This window comes from Ranitomeya variabilis, chromosome 1 (genome assembly GCF_051348905.1).
Source record: "Ranitomeya variabilis isolate aRanVar5 chromosome 1, aRanVar5.hap1, whole genome shotgun sequence".
NCBI classification, from domain to species: domain Eukaryota; kingdom Metazoa; phylum Chordata; class Amphibia; order Anura; family Dendrobatidae; genus Ranitomeya; species Ranitomeya variabilis.
The window spans coordinates 84,710,923-84,729,267 of record NC_135232.1 but is presented as its reverse complement, the minus strand read 5'-3'; the positions used below and the strand labels follow the sequence as shown (position 1 = coordinate 84,729,267).

General features: G+C 44.5%; 1 protein-coding gene across 2 annotated transcripts; it reads right to left on the bottom strand.

Annotated features, from left to right (window-relative positions):
* Positions 1-750: 750 nt before the first annotated feature.
* Positions 751-4,554, bottom strand: LOC143793732 (zinc finger MYM-type protein 1-like). 2 transcript variants are annotated; one of them, XM_077280747.1, is made up of 2 exons: positions 929-4,554; positions 751-840 (listed from the first exon to the last, which is right to left on the bottom strand). In XM_077280747.1, exon 1 carries the CDS (start codon positions 4,392-4,394, stop codon positions 1,833-1,835), a length of 2,562 nt encoding a protein of 853 aa, XP_077136862.1. In that variant the 5' UTR covers positions 4,395-4,554; the 3' UTR covers positions 751-840; positions 929-1,832. The 2 variants fall into 2 exon arrangements, with proteins under 2 accessions (XP_077136862.1, XP_077136861.1); XM_077280746.1 differs by having other exon boundaries at positions 801-840; positions 925-4,554.
* Positions 4,555-18,345: the final 13,791 nt, after the last annotated feature.

The window sequence follows — 18,345 nt, the reverse complement described above, 5'->3', positions numbered from 1 at the left end:
AATTAAAACTCTTAATAAATTATAATATTTCTCACCAACGATGAAAACACCTGTGCCACGAGGAGGAACAGGACACGGAGCCGCCCAGGCCAGCAAGTAGAAAAAAAAAGTAAATTCTCCAGCAAAACCTCCTCAGGCAAGTAAAACTAAAAGTTTGTTTCACAAAAACATTAAAACCAGGAATCATAGCACGGAGCAGACCAGACTACAGAGAAATGAAGCCATGACCGACTAGTTTCAGCATACAGCCTTAATCATGGATTAACAGCATCAGACATTCGCCTACGGATATGGTTTTTAAAGGGGCACACCTCACATTCCTGTGGAATTTGAAGCAGTGGATTGTTTTTAAAAGGAATCACAGTCACTATGTTGGAACTAGAGTGACCTATTAACCCCTTCATGACCTATTACCCTTTCACCATGAACCTTAGTATCCTGCTCAGAAACGCAGTAATTTTCATTCTTATATTAATGGACTTAGTTTTGATATTAAGGATTTTAATAACTGAAACACATGAAACATAATTTATCTAATAGAATGTGAGGTGTGCAGAATACAATATGTGGGTGGTGCTACAGGTCCAAAAAAACGTATCAGTAGGCGAATATCTGATGCCGATAGTCAGGGGCGTAACAACAGTCCTGCGGGCCCCGGTGCGAACTTTTGAATGGGCCCCCCCCCCCCAAAAAAAAATAAAAAATGATATACAGACACACGCATACAATGTTAAACTAAGAAGTAAATATCTATTGCAAAAAAAACATTTCCGAAAGATAAGAAAAAAGTGTTGTAAACAACAGCTTACCCTCAAAAGATGAACTTTCATGTTGCATCCCCTAAAAAGAAAAGATTGTAAGGAAAATTAGCTGACAGTCTAATACATTACCTGGAAATTAAGTTTACATGTTAAGAATTTTTACCTACAGAAATTGGTTTTTCAGTCAGTGCTGGTCATGCTTCTTAACCAAAGCGGAACAACATAAAAACGGTTTCAAAGAATCAACTCGAACAAATGCTTAAAACGGCAAACTGTGTTCAAACAGGAACGTAATAAAACGCAATATGAATATTCTTGTCACTGTAGAAAAGGAAATGGGAACATTTATTAATTTAAATGCTTTTTGCAATTGTTGATTGCCTGCCTTCTTTGTATGATGCTTTTGTGGTACCATTCTCAAATGGTAAAGGTATTTTTTTTTTTATTAACAAGCTTAAATGCTTTATTAAATAGATTGATGCTTGCTGAAATGCCAGCCCTCCTGCATCACACTGTATGGGACAAAGCATTCAATGTGTCTGTGGGGTGATGGCTGTTCCTGCCTCTGTTTTTAACTACACTTTGCATATTCTTTGAATTTTCAATGAACAGCTATTTAGTAGTTTTCTGCAGGTTTGCAGAAAGAGCCACCTTAACCCCTCCATTCACAAACAATTATTCCAATTACAGTCACTGCTTCACAGAGACCTACATAAATTGCATAGGTGGCTCAAGAACAGTAGGCAAGAAATCATCCTAAAAATTCTTTTCTGAGAACACACTTACAAAAATATACACTATTTGGGAGGTAATATAACAGATATGCTTTGATTTTGACTTTATGGGTACTTTATCGTTACTATGTTACTGCGTCACAAGCAAGCATGTTTTACCAAAAGAAGGCAGGCAAAATACTAGTGAAACCAAACCAGGTAACAAATTGAACTTTGTGTTAGTACGAACTTTGGTTAGTATGAACTTTGTGTTAGTATGAACTTTGTGTTAGTATGAACTTTTTCAAAGTAGGAACTCTTTGTTCTAACAAACTGCACACTTACGCAAAATACATAGTTAGAACTTGCGCCGCCTTGCTTTCAAATCAGCAAATTTATCAACAATTGCCGGAATGTCCAGTTTTCTGGCTCTTTCGTTTTCAATGCTTAACAGGGCAAGCCCAGAAAGCCTTTGTTGTGACATGGTGCTTCTTAGGTAATTTTTAATCAAGGCCAATTTAGAAAATGCCCTTTCTGCTGAGGCAACTGTAACTGGCAATGTGAGAAAAAGCAACAATGCTGTACACACATCTGGGAGTGTAGATGACAAAGCAGCATTGTCTATAATAAGTAGATGAGCCAGATCTTTGACTGTGGGGGACTTGACTATCTCATTTTGAAGTGTTGCACGGAAGCCAAGTAGCTGCCCAGGAAAATCGCAGGATATATCCTCCTCATAATACTGCTGAAATCGCACTGCAGCTTGAAATAGGTCATCATCTGATTCAGTAGCCAATACAGATGGCTGAACGATCTTAAATCTTTCAACTATTGTGCTCATGCTACTAAACCTACTTGTTAACTGAGACACGATTATGTCTAAAGTGGCATAAAAAACAGCAGTTTTAAATCTCCGCTCCGGATCCTGCAGTCTCTCATCCAAGCTCAGCTCATCACTGTATCTCTTTACTTTTGCAATCCTTTTATTTGCAAACACTGCAGAAATTCCCCACTTTTCAGCAAGTGTGATGGCAGTTTTTTTGCTATCCTCAAATTGGTCTCTATAGCTGCTAAGATGTTCTATGGTACTCTGAATTAAGTGGGCAGCATTGGATAGATCCATATGGTCTGACTGAAGAACCTTTGAGATAGTATTTATCTTGTCCAGAATTTTGCTCTGCACAACAATAAGGAGGACAAACTCAAAAGATTCAATTTTTGTCCTAAGGGCCATAGCCTCTTCCCTCTCTTTAGCTTTGGTGGATGTCAATATCAACTTAGAGAGTGCCTTAAGGACATCAACAAACCGAAAGCGAAGTGCAATTAGTGAGTCGTAACGGGATGACCATCGTGTAGGGCATAAGGTTTTTAGGGTGAGAGAGGATTCAGTGGTGAAGGATTGTAAAACAGACCACCGAGTGATGCTTTCTCCAAAAAAGACATACAAACTCTGCAACACCTCAAAAAATCGTGAAGTCTCAGGAACATTGCTCACAGCATCCTGTATAACCAAGTTAAGGTTATGGGCTGCACAGTGAACATACAAGGCATTCTTTTCTCGCTTTAGAATGCGAGCCTGAACTCCTGTATAAACTCCTCTCATTGTGGCAGCCCCATCATAACCCTGGCCCCGACATTTTGACAGCTGTAGGCCCTTACTTTCTATGCACTTGAGAATATCATTCTCAAGTCCTGCAGCACTAGGGTCTTCAACTGCATGATAGCCTAAAAACACCTCTTGTATGTTTATAGCAGTTGCCCTTTCACTCTCATCCCTGCATACAGTCACATACCGGAATATTTGACTTAACTGGTCAACTTTGGATATGTCTTGAGTAGTGTCCATAATTATGGAAAAAAACTGAGAAGCTTTAATTTCACCTACAATGACATCTTGAAGTTGTTTTGCAAGAATATCTATAACTTCGTTTTGAATTTTGGGGCTTAGATATTTTGTTGTTCCTAAAGGTAACTGGAGGAGCTCCTTCAATACATGATCATATTCTGCTAGGAGTTCTATTATAGAAAGAAAGTTTCCATTACTAATCTCGCCTATCTTTTCTCTATGCCCACGGAAGGATAGATTGGCCATAGCCATAGTGAGTGTCACACTAGTTATTCTGTGCAAGACTTGTCGCCAAAAATTTTTTTCTTTTAAAATTTGTACTTCAGTCTCTTTATCTATTAATTTGTTTCTCCTCCAGGTATCATATACAACACAAGCGTTCATGTGAGCTTGGGAAGCTTCATGAATCTTTATTTTAGCAGAAAGTCGTTGCCACTTACAAATTCCCTTAGCCCATACTGGTTCAAAGCCTAACTTGTTACGGTCACCAAATAACCAGCACGGCTCACAATATGCAGCATTTAACTTTGGAGAATAACAAAGCCATGTGACTGGAAGTCTGTGCCCTGCTTTTGTGGTCCTTTCATAGTAGGCTTCAGAGAAACATCTACGATGTTCATCATTGTCTCTAGGAAATGGCCCTTTAGGCCTGCAGGGACCATTGGCAAGAATAAAACGTTTGATATTGTAATCTGTAATTGTTACAGGATAATGTCCCCTATCTGTAACATACTTTTCTTCAATTAAAGAATGTTCTATGGAGGCAGAGCTGGTGCCTGTATCCTTTATTGTTTCTTGCACATCAGATGTGCTGCTTGTTTGGTTGCTACATGCTTCAGTGTGGGCACTTTCCACCCCTAAAGGTGATTGAGAGCTTTCAGCAACTGTAGAAGTGCTAGGGCTGTCAATCATCTCCTCACGTTGACCAGTTACAGTGTCTGTAGCAGCAGATGCAGAAGCAGTAGCTGTCTGCGAGAAGAAAATGCTTATTTTTGGGAATTTTTGAACTTTATGTTCATCTTCCCTTTTTTTTTTACGTTTTTGTGAGCCACTCAAATGATGGTAAGAGGACATGGTGGATATAAACTGTTATAAAAGTTAAACAATCTGAAAATGAAATTTGAAAAATAAATCCAGGTGTTAAACCCTAAATATAGACACAAAGAAAGTTCAAACAGAGCAATTGTATATACCACGCAATAACTGCAGCCATTACATTTAAAAGAATTGCAGATACACAAAACCAATGTATGTGGTGGTGGGGGGGGGGGAATGCATCCCATGGCTCCCCAATACAGTTTCACAGGGCGGTTTGAGCACTTGTAGGGGGGATTGCAGGGCACCCCCCCCCCAGCTAAACGATAATGGCACCGGCTCCTGCCGCCCGGACATACCTGGGCCGTGGGCTCGGCGATCGGCATCGCCAGGCAGCCCGGGACCTGGGAAGAGCATGGCGCACCCACATGTCGCACCCCCCACATGTCCTGTTGCTGCACGTACCTTCACCGCTCGAAGTCCCCCAGGCAGCGCGCGCGCGCCTGGCAGCCCCGCGAAAAGGAGGAGGAGGAGCCGAGGAACGTGACGCCGCACGGCCTGCCCCCACAGTGACCGGCCGCTCAGCCTGCAATTCATCCTGGCGGCGGCCCGGTAAGCTGCGCCCACGGCGGACTACCGAGGTCGCAGAGGTCGCGGCGGCACCGGGCCCTCTTTTGGGCCCGGGCCCTGATGCAGCCGCGACCTCTGCGACCCCGGTAGTTCCGCCCCTGCTGATAGTCCAGCAGGGGTTAATATCTCAGCAGTATCCAGACACTTTTCCAGTGTGAACAAAGGGAATACTTCTGCCCTTCTGGCATTCAAAGAGTGTCTAGATCTATTATAGGAGGAGACTGGAAAAGGAAAATCGTTAATCGAGAATCCTATTGGATCTACAAGTATGTTGGATACCAGATATATGTTAGGATTAACACCTTAGTGACCTAGCCAATTTTGAGCTTAATGACCAAGCCAATTTTTACAATTTTGACCACTGTTACTTTATGAGGTTATAGCTCTGGAACGCTACACCCTAACCCTACCCTAACCCTAGCTCAACCCTAACTCTAGCTCTAACCCTAACCCTAGCCCAACCCTAACCCTAGTTTTAACCACAACCCTAACCCTAGATCTAACCCCAACCCTAACCCTATCTGCAAAGAATCTAAAAAATACTTTTACTTTATTATTTTAAATAACTAAGGAGGTGACAAAGGAGGGTTTGATTTACTATGTTTTATTTTGATCACTGTGATAGGGTCTATCACAGTGATCAAAATGAACCAATAGGAAAAATCTCCTATTGTTGGCCTGCAGATCTCTGAGAAAATTACACAGAGGGCTGGGGGACAAAGCCGGATAGTCCAGGGATGCCGGAGGTACCAGGAAGGCTCAGGGGACCCAATTTCTCTCTCCTCTAGTATGCTGTGATAGAAATATATATATCATGTAGATCTCACTTGCATGTATACTCCTCTATAATCATATATACTCATATGCTCACAGCCAATATATACATTATAATCAATGGCTTAAAATGGCTGACAATGAACTGATATAAGCCAGACAGAATGTCTGGGGTTTTCCATCTCAAAAGCGGAACTTGGGTCAGAAGTCTCAACTCTGTCCTACATGCAGAGAGCTACATTTTAGTTCCTTAATCTGCAGTCATATGAGCATTAATCACAATATTCCATATATATTTAGATAACCAATGACAGAGGAGCTAGACAATATGGTAATTAACTAACCACCCCTAACAACCCCTAACCACTCCTTTCTACCTGCTATCATAAAAACTATGTATGTACAATAAAGTATGAGTATTGATGGAATGTTATTGACACAACATGGTGTGCAGCCTCATTCCTTGAGCGCTCAAAATACTCAGTCTAATTGGGAGTGGCCGCAGCACACACAGAGGGATAAATTTATCCAACCCAAATATTTCCATATCAAATGGTGCCCAACAGTGAGGCATGGATGAAACGCACACGGGGACCCACTACTGACCGGAGAGATGGAGGTGTTGCCACGGCCTTGGTTCACGGGACGGAGACTGCGCAGCTCCATAAGTAAGGTAAGAAAATGTTATCCTCTTACCTGAAAGCCCCCTGTGCTCAGTCCGGGTCTATACCTCTTGCCGGTCAGGTGTGGTCACCAATTCCCAGGTAGTGTAAAAAGTCTGAAGCCTGAATCCAAACCCTGGGAGGTGTCTGCTGTGTGCCGTGTATGTGTTCTGTGTTTGTGTAAGATCCGGGAGAAGGAAGGAAAAAGTGACTTTTGTTTGTCGTGGCTGGGTAACAGACCGCAGGAGGTCAAATCGCTCGATAAGTTATTGCAGGATTCCCGTGCATAGGAGGAACAGGTAGAGTTCCGGGGCAGGTAGTCCCATGTTCCAGGCACGGGTAGTGATAACTTAGAGGGCTACTGCAGATTCCCGTAGTGCCGGCGATCCAGTTAGGACGACCGGACCGGGGTGGTAGATTTCCCGCTTGTTGTGCTTCTCACTCAGGCGGCCCGGGCGCAGGTGCGCCCAGTGCGATTGGCAGTAGTCTGTTCCCAGCGCAACCTGCACGTGTCACAGAATTTAAAAGGGCATCTCCCGGATTGCCTGTTTCTGTTTGGTTCGATTCATGTATCGCTACTTTTACAGTTGTAAAAGAAATTTTTTTCTTCTCTCTCTCCACTGAACTTCCTCTTTTTTCAGCTGCGAGCAGAGATGCATTGTAAATCACACTGTCACATCTGTTTTTTTTCCTGACTGTTTTCAGCTGCAATGCCGGCTATGTGCTTTTTGTGAAGAAGTGAAACAAATTGTATCTATCATTTTTGGTGCGACATACGTGTTTTCAGATACGTGATTTTAGTGACATTGATTGCAATAGCATATGAAAGGGGGAAGTGTGTGTCTCTAACTGCGTTGAGCGCAGAGAGAGGGGAGAGGGAAAATATATACAGGTCCTTCTCAAAAAATTAGCATATAGTGTTAAATTTCATTATTTACCATAATGTAATGATTACAATTAAACTTTCATATATTATAGATTCATTATCCACCAACTGAAATTTGTCAGGTCTTTTATTGTTTTAATACTGATGATTTTGGCATACAACTCCTGATAACCCAAAAAACCTGTCTCAATAAATTAGCATATTTCACCCGTCCAATCAAATAAAAGTGTTTTTTAATAACAAACAAAAAAACCATCAAATAATAATGTTCAGTTATGCACTCAATACTTGGTCGGGAATCCTTTGGCAGAAATGACTGCTTCAATGCGGCGTGGCATGGAGGCAATCAGCCTGTGACACTGCTGAGATGTTATGGAGGCCCAGGATGCTTCAATAGCGGCCTTAAGCTCATCCAGAGTGTTGGGTCTTGCGTCTCTCAACTTTCTCTTCACAATATCCCACAGATTCTCTATGGGGTTCAGGTCAGGAGAGTTGGCAGGCCAATTGAGCACAGTAATACCATGGTCAGTAAACCATTTACCAGTGGTTTTGGCACTGTGAGCAGGTGCCAGGAAGCATGAAGTGCTCCAAAATCTCCTGATAGCTAGCTGCATTGACCCTGCCCTTGATGAAACACAGTGGACCAACACCAGCAGCTGACATGGCACCCCACACCACTGACTGTGGGTACTTGACACTGGACTTCAGGCATTTTGGCATTTCCTTCTCCCCAGTCTTCCTCCAGACTCTGGCACCTTGATTTTCGAATGACATGCAAAATTTGCTTTCATCAGAAAAAAGTACTTGGGACCACTTAGCAACAGTCCAGTGCTGCTTCTCTGTAGCCCAGGTCAGGCGCTTCTGCCGCTGTGTATGGTTCAAAAGTGGCTTTACCTGGGGAATGCGGCACCTGTAGCCCATTTCCTGCACACGCCTGTGCACGGTGGCTCTGGATGTTTCCACACCAGACTCAGTCCACTGCTTCCTCAGGTTCCCCAAGGTCTGGAATCGGTCCTTCTCCACAATCTTCCTCAGGGTCCGGTCACCTCTTCTCGTTGTACAGCGTTTTCTGCCACATTGTTTCCTTCCAACAGACTTACCATTGAGGTGCCTTGATACAGCACTCTGGGAACAGCCTATTTGTTGAGAAATTTCTTTCTGGGTCTTACCCTCTTGCTTGAGGGTGTCAATGATGGCCTTCTTGACATCTGTCAGGTCGCTAGTCTTACCCATGATGGGGGTTTTGAGTAATGAACCAGGCAGGGAGTTTTTAAAAGCCTCAGGTATCTTTTGCATGTGTTTAGAGTTAATTAGTTGATTCAGAAGATTAGGGTAATAGGTCGTTTAGAGAACCTTTTCTTGATATGCTAATTTATTGAGACAGGTTTTTTGGGTTATCAGGAGTTGTAGGCCAAAATCATCAGTATTAAAACAATAAAAGACCTGACAAATTTCAGTTGGTGGATAATGAATCTATAATATATGAAAGTTTAATTGTAATCATTACATTATGGTAAATAATGAAATTTAACACTATATGCTAATTTTTTGAGAAGGACCTGTATATGGGTTTTTTTTATTGTTTTTTTTCATATAGTTTTTTTATTAAAGTTTTCTAAAGTTTTTTTTCTTTTTGTATCAAAATTTTGAGTTTTTGGTTGTGAACTAAGTTTTTGACGGGTTTATCGTTTTTTTTTTTTTTTTGTAGTTTTTATATACTAATTTTTAGAAGTTTTTTGGTGTCTTTTTTCCTTTTGTGTGTTTTTTCATTTTTTTGTTTTTGCCATGGGGAATAAAGTGGCCAAGCAACAGGAGAGTCTTTTACTTCCTGATGAGAAAACAGCCCCCCAGATAGTGGCAGAATACGAAGGTGTTAAGTATGTGAAGAATTTTGGAAGGTATAAAGTACGTGAAATTCATTAGAATGGCAGACTTCAAGCTGCGGAATGGCATGACGTAGAAAGGAAAATAAGGGAAGTTAGCTGATGTTAATTGCTGAATGCCAATACATGGTATGAAGTAGCAGCAGAGCTTACATCGTTTAGGTGGTACAGAAAGTTATGTGAGCAAACCAGGATGTGTTTTTTGTGTGTATAAGACGGGAAATATTGGATCTGTGCAGTCTGCTTTAAGCAGAATCCATGGTATAGGGAGTTTTTGCACAGTATGTGGTGCACCCCGTCTCTCCCTACAGGGAGAAGGCATCATTGCTCCACTCTATTGTTCTCATTCTGTTGTCAGTCTTTTCTCTCCGCATTCTTCTCTCTCACTCTCTTTTCCTCTCCTTTTTCTCCACACTTTTCTCTCTCCCCACTCCTCTATTCTCCTCCTTATGTCTCTCCTCCACACCTCCCATCTTCTCCTCACTCTCTCTCTCTCCTCCTTCTCCACTCCCCCACCACACCTATCTCCTCCTTCTTTTCCTTCTCCACACCCATCCCTCCTCCTCTCTCCACCTCCTTCTGCACACCCTGATTCTCCCCATTTCTCTTCACCACACCTTTCTGTCTCCCTCTATCTCCTCATTCTCCTTCTCCACACCTCTTTCCTCCTTCACTCATCTCCACATTTCGCTCTCCCCTCCGTCTATTCCTTTTCCTCTCCTCTTCCTCCACACTTTTCTCTTCTCTCTCTCTCCCTCTCTATCTCTCTCCTTCACATCTTCCATCTTCTCCTCCCTCTTCTCCTCACCCTCGCTCTCTCCTCCTTCTCCACATCCATCTCTCCTCCCTCTTCTCCTCACCCTCTCTCTCTCTCTCCATCTTCACCTCCCTTTTCTCCTCCCTCTTTCTCTCTCTCCACCTCCTTCTGCACACCCTGATTCTTCCCGTTTCTCTTCACCGCACCTTTCTGTTCCCTCTATCGCCTCAGTCTCCTTCTCCGCGCCTCTTTCCTCCTTCTTCACTCATCTCCACATTTCTCTCTCCCCCCCTTCTATTACTTTTTTTTTTCCTCACTCATCAACCCCTCCTCCTTCTTCCTCTTTCTTCCTCTTCGTTGCCGGCTGGGCCAACGCCCAATTCAAACAATATGGTGCTTACAGCACAAGGTTCCTCTTTCTATGCCCGTGGCACAGTCCAGCCATTGCCAGTTGTGATATCGGGGAAAGAAAGTGAAAATCCCCCCCCCCTGCAGTGGGCAGCCCCCAGACATATCAGGCAGCAGACAGCTCAGCCCTGGGTGCAGAGGGGGGAGGAATGATATCACTATGTATTGATAATGTACAATTTCAGCACCGGTCAGAGCTGCCTACATTCACACCAACATAGAACTATAAGCCTAATCCATCATAGCTTCAGCAAGGGGGGAGACATCCTCACATAAAAAAGCAACTTCTAAGTCCAAAATCAGCCAGTGTATGACCCCAGTACAAGCTATCACAACTATTCCTCTGATGAAGATGAAGAGGGAACATCATACATGCTGTCCAGTACTAGGAGAAGAAACCCACAGGCACCAAGAATGCAGGGGCAGATAGAGGCACCACCATTACACTATGTGCACTGCACTTCAAGTCAGATGACAATCTTCCAGAACCAGGGATGCATCCCATGCCATTTTACAGAAGAATGTACCAGAACCAGTGAACATATGCAGCCACCTGGAATGATCTCTGGGCCATAAATGGAAATAGAAGCAGGTGATGCACTCTGGCCAATCATAAAGGAACAAATCAAACTTGCCAAGAGAATACCTTATGAGTAAAGTTAAAACATAACCTTTAATATAGTTATTATAAAAACGTTTTTATGGACAATAACTGTGATAAAGTGCAAAACAGTGCATAAATACCAGTGCTCACTAAAAAATTGGTTTTATCTCACCAAATCGGTAGTTTGTTCCTGGCAGGAGCTTGCTGATGCTTGAAAGGGGGAGGGGGAAATTGTTACTGTTCTACCCCGGTCGTGCCCCTGTGTTGCTCCTGCCCTGACAAGGGCAGTCCCCAAGTCAGGCTAAATACTTGTACCCACCACAAAAAGAATTATGCTTCCCTACGCGTTTCCTCTCCCATTGGGGAGATTCATCAGGGGAATATAGAGAATTGTGGGATATTCTACTTAAAACGAGTGCCCCTCCATCGGGAGGTGGCTGCTATGTGTCCAATGCAACTAGTTTCTGGTCTGGACTAATGGCAGGGTGAGATAAAGGACGGAAAAGATAACCCTTAAATAGTTTCCTGTTTAATTACATGGCGTCCTACCTTTGTTTCTGCAGGGCCACGTGTTGTTTCATGGCGTGGTATCGCCATTCTAACCCCCATGTGTGTATACTTCCGGTACCGGAGTACCTACACTCATTGCGCGTGCGTGTTCTAACACGGCGTGTGCACCCAAAATAGCTGCCGGCCAGAGCTTCCGGTTAGCGTTCCCCGGGCCGACAACTAATGCGCAGGCGCCGCTAAAGAAAAATAATACCAGTTTCTGAATACCGGCGTTGCTGTCTCTCCAGCGGCACCATGTTATAACATGTTATGCCAATTGACCGCTGCTGCGCATATTTTGCCCATGAAGAATATCTAAAAAGGTTACCATTTTTTGTCATGCAAAGTATACAGAAGATATTGAATTTAAAATACATGTCTGTTATTATTCCACACACGGCGTATCAAAAAAAATGACCCCAATACTCACAAATGGATATTTGTTGTATGAAGTAGGTGTTTTATTAGGGAGCCTTATGAGCTTGTACTGTTATTCCATTACAAATAAGGGACTTAACAGGGGAAGTTGCTAATGTGAATATGGAAACCCATATATTTACATGAAAAAAAGGGGGGGGAGAAGGGAGAGGGGGGGGAACGGGTTATTTATATATATTATAGAGGAAGAAAAACCGTCCTAAAAGTGGTGTCCATAAGAACATATACCTCTCAGTTTTATGCCTCATATGTCGGGGCCAGAGATACAGATGTGTAGAATACAGCAATGGCTAGTATTCTACTGATCACGTCATAATAGACAAAGTAAAGTCTGTTTGATTGACTAAGTATTCCCGAAGGAAGGAACAAGATTATAACCTATAAATATAAAACCTAAAGAAGGTTTTATCTATTCTTTTTCTACATTAATCCTAGGTATAGTATTCAAATTCACAGGAAGCAGCTATAACTCAATTGCTCATTTAAACCATATGGATGACATGTGTTAAGGCGAAATATCCACCTTGATTCTCTTTGGAGCAGAACCCTGTCATAATCACCACCTCTTCTTGGTGGCATCACTTTTTCGATGCCCATGAACTGTATGGCCTTCACATCCCCATTATGCAGGCCATTCACATGTCTAGCCACAGATGTATCTCTTTTGTTACGGAGGTCGCCTAGATGTTCTCCTATTCTCCTCCTAAACTCTCTTATAGTTTTTCCTACATAGGCCTTACCACATCTGCAGGTAATGTGATAGATTACGCCCTTAAGTTTTACAGTTAATGAAGTCCCTGACCTCAAAGGACTCACTGGTGCTTTCAAAGTTCTTACCTACCAATATGTGTTCGCAAGCGATACAATCACCGCAGCGATAACATCCCCTAGTTCTGGCCGGTAACCATGTTCCTTTAGCCATAGGTGTAACAAAATGGCTACGTACCAATCGGTTTCCTATCGTCCGGCTCTTTCTATAGGTGATGTGTGGTCTCTCGCCAACAAAACCTTTGATGTCCTCATCCATCTGGAGGATACCCCAATATTTTTGGATTACCTCCCTAACCATCTGGGCCCCATTGTCAAAGGTACAAATAAGTCGAGCTCTCCCCTCCGGGTTCTCAATTCTCTTTTTTGGTACCAAAAGTCCTCTCCTATCTTGTTTGTTCGCATGTCTAAACGCCTCTCTGAGTACACAATCGGGGTAACCCTTAATGCGGAATCTTTGGCGCAAATCGTCCGCCTTGTCTTTGAAGTCTTTTTCATTTGAACAATTTCTTTTTAACCTTAGGTACTGACCCTTAGGTATACCTTTTTTCAAAGAGTAAGGGTGATGACTATCCCACTTCAATAACGAATTTGTGGAGGTCGGTTTACGAAAAACGGTGGTTTCCAGGGCGTCCCCATTTTTTTATTTCATAATTAGGACGTCCAGGAAAGCCAATTTTTTTTTCACCGTTACCCCTGATTAGAGAAATGAATAGGCGGCTCCGCCCCTATGGGAGGTGGAGCAGCCTATTCATTTCTCTAATGAGCGGTCCCACGTGACCGCTGAACAGGGGAAGAGCTGCGGCACCGAAGACCGTGGGACGGGCAGGGGGAGCGCCAGGAGCGCCGGAAGCAGGTAAGTATGCCTCAGCGCACTCTCCCCCTCACCCGCCGACCGTGACTCGAGTATAAGCCGAGGGGGCACTTTCAGCCCAAAAATTTGGGCTGAAAATCTCGGCTTATACTCGAGTATATACGGTAGCTGTCAGCGGCGCCGCGGACCGGCTGAAAAACCCCAACGGCCCGGTCCTGGTCCGTGGACCGGCGGTTGGGGACCTCTGCTCTAAGGGACCCCAGCATGTGAGAAAACCTCAAGTTGCCCCAGTACGGGTGTCACTCAAGCCATGTACCCCGTACCCTCGTAAGGCCCAGGCCAGGCCTAGAGTCAAGCTGCCTCTGACCAACTGAAGGTCTACCTGGAAATAGGAATCATTGTTCCTCGCACATCGCCTTGCAATACCCCGGTTTTCCCCGTCATGAAAAAGACTGTAAAAGGAGAGCCAGCCAAGTTCAGAATGGTATATGACCTGAGAGCTGTGAATGACGCCACGGTGTTTGAAAACACTCTGCTCTCAAATGTGCCTGCCACAGCAAAAGTGTTCACAGTGAACAACCTGGTTAATGTTTTTCTCCAGTGTTCCCCTTCATCCGGAAGACCAGTTCCTGTTTGCCTTAATGCACCAGGGGGGATACCACACATGGACAGGGATGCCACAGTGGGCCCAGAACAGCCCTTCACAGTTCACCAAAGCAATGTCCACAGTCTTCACCAACTGGGTCACAGAACATGCAGAAGTAACCCTGCTACAATACATGGAAAATCTACTCCTTCGTGCAATTGACTTTGACACGTATAAAGCCCATTTCCGTGTATCTCCTACTCTACCTGGCGGTGCAGCACTGCAAGGTCTCAAAGAACAAAGTCCAGTGGTGTCTGAAGCAAGTTACATTCCAGAGGCACTGTATTGCTCACCAGGCGAAACGCCTGACAGATGACCAGAAGACCACAGTGGAGAAGATGGTTCCTCCAACAACTCCAAAGGCTCTACAGGCCTTCCTTGGTCTAGTTTCGGATTGCAGAGCCTGGATCCCTGATGCTTCCGTCCTAATACAGCCTCTGTGTGAATACGTCAGCGTGACCCCGTTCCTCCTGAGAGATGCAACCTTCAGCTCGTTCAAGAAGTTAAAAGGCGCAGTAGTCTCAGCGCCAGCACTAGGCCTATCTGACTACGAGAAGCCATTCCGTCTCTACTTGATGAGAAAAGAAGGCCTTGCTACTGGAGTCCTGACGCAGTTTCAGGGGGGAAAGCAGAGACTTTTGGACTACTTTTCAGCTCGCCTGGATCCAGTTGCAAGGGGAGCCTCTTCCTCCCAGGACAGGACTACTGACATCAGTGGAAATACCATTGGAAATCCTGGCTCTGCATGACATCTCAGCAATCCTCAACCAAACCCAGCTAAAACATCTCTCCACCGCCAGGCATCTTCGCCTCCAGTGCTCTCTACTCCTGCCCGACAATGTCACAATCTCCAGATGCACAGTCCTCAACCCGTCCACTATACTCCCACTCCCAAGGGGGGATACAGATATGGACCCTCAGATAAAAATTCTGATCAAAATCTGCATGATACCTTCTGTAGGGATCTGAATTTGCTCCGGATGGATGACCATGATTGCTTCAGCATCATGCAGCAGGAAACAGCAGGACTACCCAAGGTGGCAGAAGAGCCACTGACCAACCCAGAGTTGATCCTCTATGTGGATGGCTCCAGATTTGCAGATGATGAAGGAAGATTCCGCACGGGATGTGCAGTGACCAGCAATCAAGAGATCCTGTGGTCCAGAAGTCTGCCGCCCAGTCTGTCAGCCCAGGAAGCAGAACTGATAGCGCTGATGAAGGCCTACCAGATGGCAGAAGACAAGACTGAGAAAATGTATACCGATTTGAGGTACTCGCATTGGCATAGCACACGACTTTGGACCCATCTGGGCTGCAAGGGACTTCATCACAGCAAGCAGAACAACCGTGAAGCATCATGGAGCCATTAAGGACCTGCTGAACACACTTCAACTTCCAAAAGTGGTGACAATACTAAAAGTCAAAGCGCATGGAAAACTAAGCACAGTAGAGGCACGAGGCAACAACATGGCGGACATGGCAGCCAAAGAAGCAGTCAAGGGAAGACAATATGGAAAAGTGGGAGAGGTCGTAGAGCCGGACGGCTACTACATGACGACTGAAGACAAGAAACCTGACCAAATGACGTCCTGTGATATGCTAAAAAGCTGCAAGAGCAAGCCCCAAAGGACAAGAAGGAATGCTGGATGCAGAAGTGAGCAACACATGAAGAAGGAAGGGTATACTCAATGGACTACAAACCCTGTTTACCCCAAAGCATGAACCCTATCGTGATCCAGTGGGCACATGGGCCCACACACAGATTAAAGACACAGATGAATGATCCGATTGGTGCTTACTGGTTCGCACCAGGGATCCCCACCCTAACAGCCAAGTTCACTAGCAGCTGCCTGACCTGCGGCAAATGCAACCCTGGAAGAATGGAGAGAGTTCCCACACATCGTCTTGCCAGACCACTGTACCCATTCCAGAGGATCCAGATAGACCACATCCAAATCCCGCCAAGTGGAGGATTCGAATATGCCCTTGTGGTCGTGGACGTGTTCTCAGGATGGCCAGAAGCTTTCCCAGTGAGGAACCAGTCAGCAAAGACTAATGCAAAGAAGGTACTCTCAGAGACGAGATATGCAGCTATGGGGTCCCAGAAGTGATAGAGAGTGACCAGGGACCCGCATTCACAGCAAATCTCACACGAGAGATCTAGTCAGCAGTAGGGTCAGACTTAGGCCTACACACTCCCAATCACACTACTTAGTGTAAGGCACACTTCCAGAGGCCCAGAAAAGCTATGAAATTTTGTTTGTGTCTAGTCCCAGGTTAGGGGTATCCTTTCCCTCAGCAGCTGATTATGCAATATGATACTTTGTCTGCTTATGTAAATTGAACTCACCAAGAAACTTGCTAACATCCATTCTCGAGTTTTTTTCTTCATTGCCAGATCCAGATTCAGTGTCCGCTACGCACTCCTAGAAGCCAGGAGACTGGGTGTTGGTGAAAAAGTTGTAAGGAGAACACCACTCGATCCCAGATTTGATGGTCCTGTTCAAGTGCTGCTGATGACACCAAGCTCTGTGAAACTGGAGGGAAGACCCACTTGGAGCCACTCATCGCATTGCAAGAAAGCTCCCCTACCAGAAGATGACACCCAAGCCAGAATGATGTTGTGGATGCCCTGCCTGACCGAATAGATGACCTACCTGATAAAGACTACACATCGCTCACTACACATGCTATTGACTAAGAGACTGATTGCAATGAACCCCCGTTAGGGACAGATCTCCTGACCGCCCTTTTGCGAAAAGTCTGTACAGAGTGGGGCACAGGCGTTAGGCTTGTGTCAGTTCACCGACAGCACAAAAGAGTTGCAGCGCTTTGGGACAGGAGGCTAGGATTAGGGCAAGTGATATCTAAGGGGGGCTTGTGATAGAAATATATATATCATGTAGATCTCACTTGCATGTATACTCCTCTATAATCATATATACTCATATGCTCACAGCCAATATATACATTATAATCAATGGCTTAAAATGGCTGACAATGAACTGATATAAGCCAGACAGATTGTATGGGGTTTTCCATCTCAAAAGCGGAACTTGGGTCAGATGTCTCAACTCTGTCCTACATGCAGAGAGCTACATTTTAGTTCCTTAATCTGCAGTCATATGAGCATTAATCACAATATTCCATATATGTTTAGATAACCAATGACAGAGGAGCTAGACAATATCGTAATTAACTAACCACCCCTAACAACCCCTAACCACTCCTTTCTATCTGCTATCATAAAAACTATGTATGTACAATAAAGTATGAGTATTGATGGAATGTTATTGACACAACATGGTGTGCAGTCTCATTCCTTGAGCGCTCAAAATACTCAGTCTAATTGGGAGCGGCCGCAGCACACACAGAGGGATAAATTTATCCAACCCAAATATTTCCATATCAATGCTAGATCATATCAGAGGAGAGAGAAATGAATGGAAAATCAGACTTTCTTATTTTTCTGCGATCGCTGTTATTTGGTGAAAAAAGGCGATCACAAGACTGGGGACGGTAAAAACCGATTCCCGGTAGCCGAGACCCCGGAAATTTTCCGATGCTAGTTGACACTATACACTTATTTCACAGCGCCAATGTGGCGCCCCAGGGTCGTGGTCGTCACAGTGGCATTGCTCTCCCTTTGGGGAGAGGGATGTCATGCTTGGGAGCGATGAAGGATATCTTACACCAGGTAAATCTCACATACAACACGTTCACACTCCAGGCCAAAAGGGGGAGCTCTGAACCCTGATTCAGGGTGAACTCCCTTATAAATTCTGGCTGGAGAGGAAGTTAGAGAGCAGTCAGGACAGAGAAGCAGACAGTTTGTCCCAGACAGCAGACTGTCAGGGGACCTGAAGAGAGCAGATGGCAGTGAGTGCCAGGAAGTCTGAAGGAGCGTGTAGTCCGAGGAACATCAGCTCCTGGAGCAAGGAAACAGAAAGCCCAAACAACTTGTAGAAAGAGTGCAGGAGGGAGAAAGCACAGGAGAGAAACACCAGTGGAGCAGAGCTGAGAAGAGGCTACCTCCCTGGCTAGTGCAGATTCTGGTAGCCGAAAAACCGTGGCCGTGCTGAATTCTATAGTGGCATAGCAGAAACCGGCAGGACAGCTGGATTGTACATCACCTGTCCGCATTTATACCCAGGAGACACAGTGATAATTA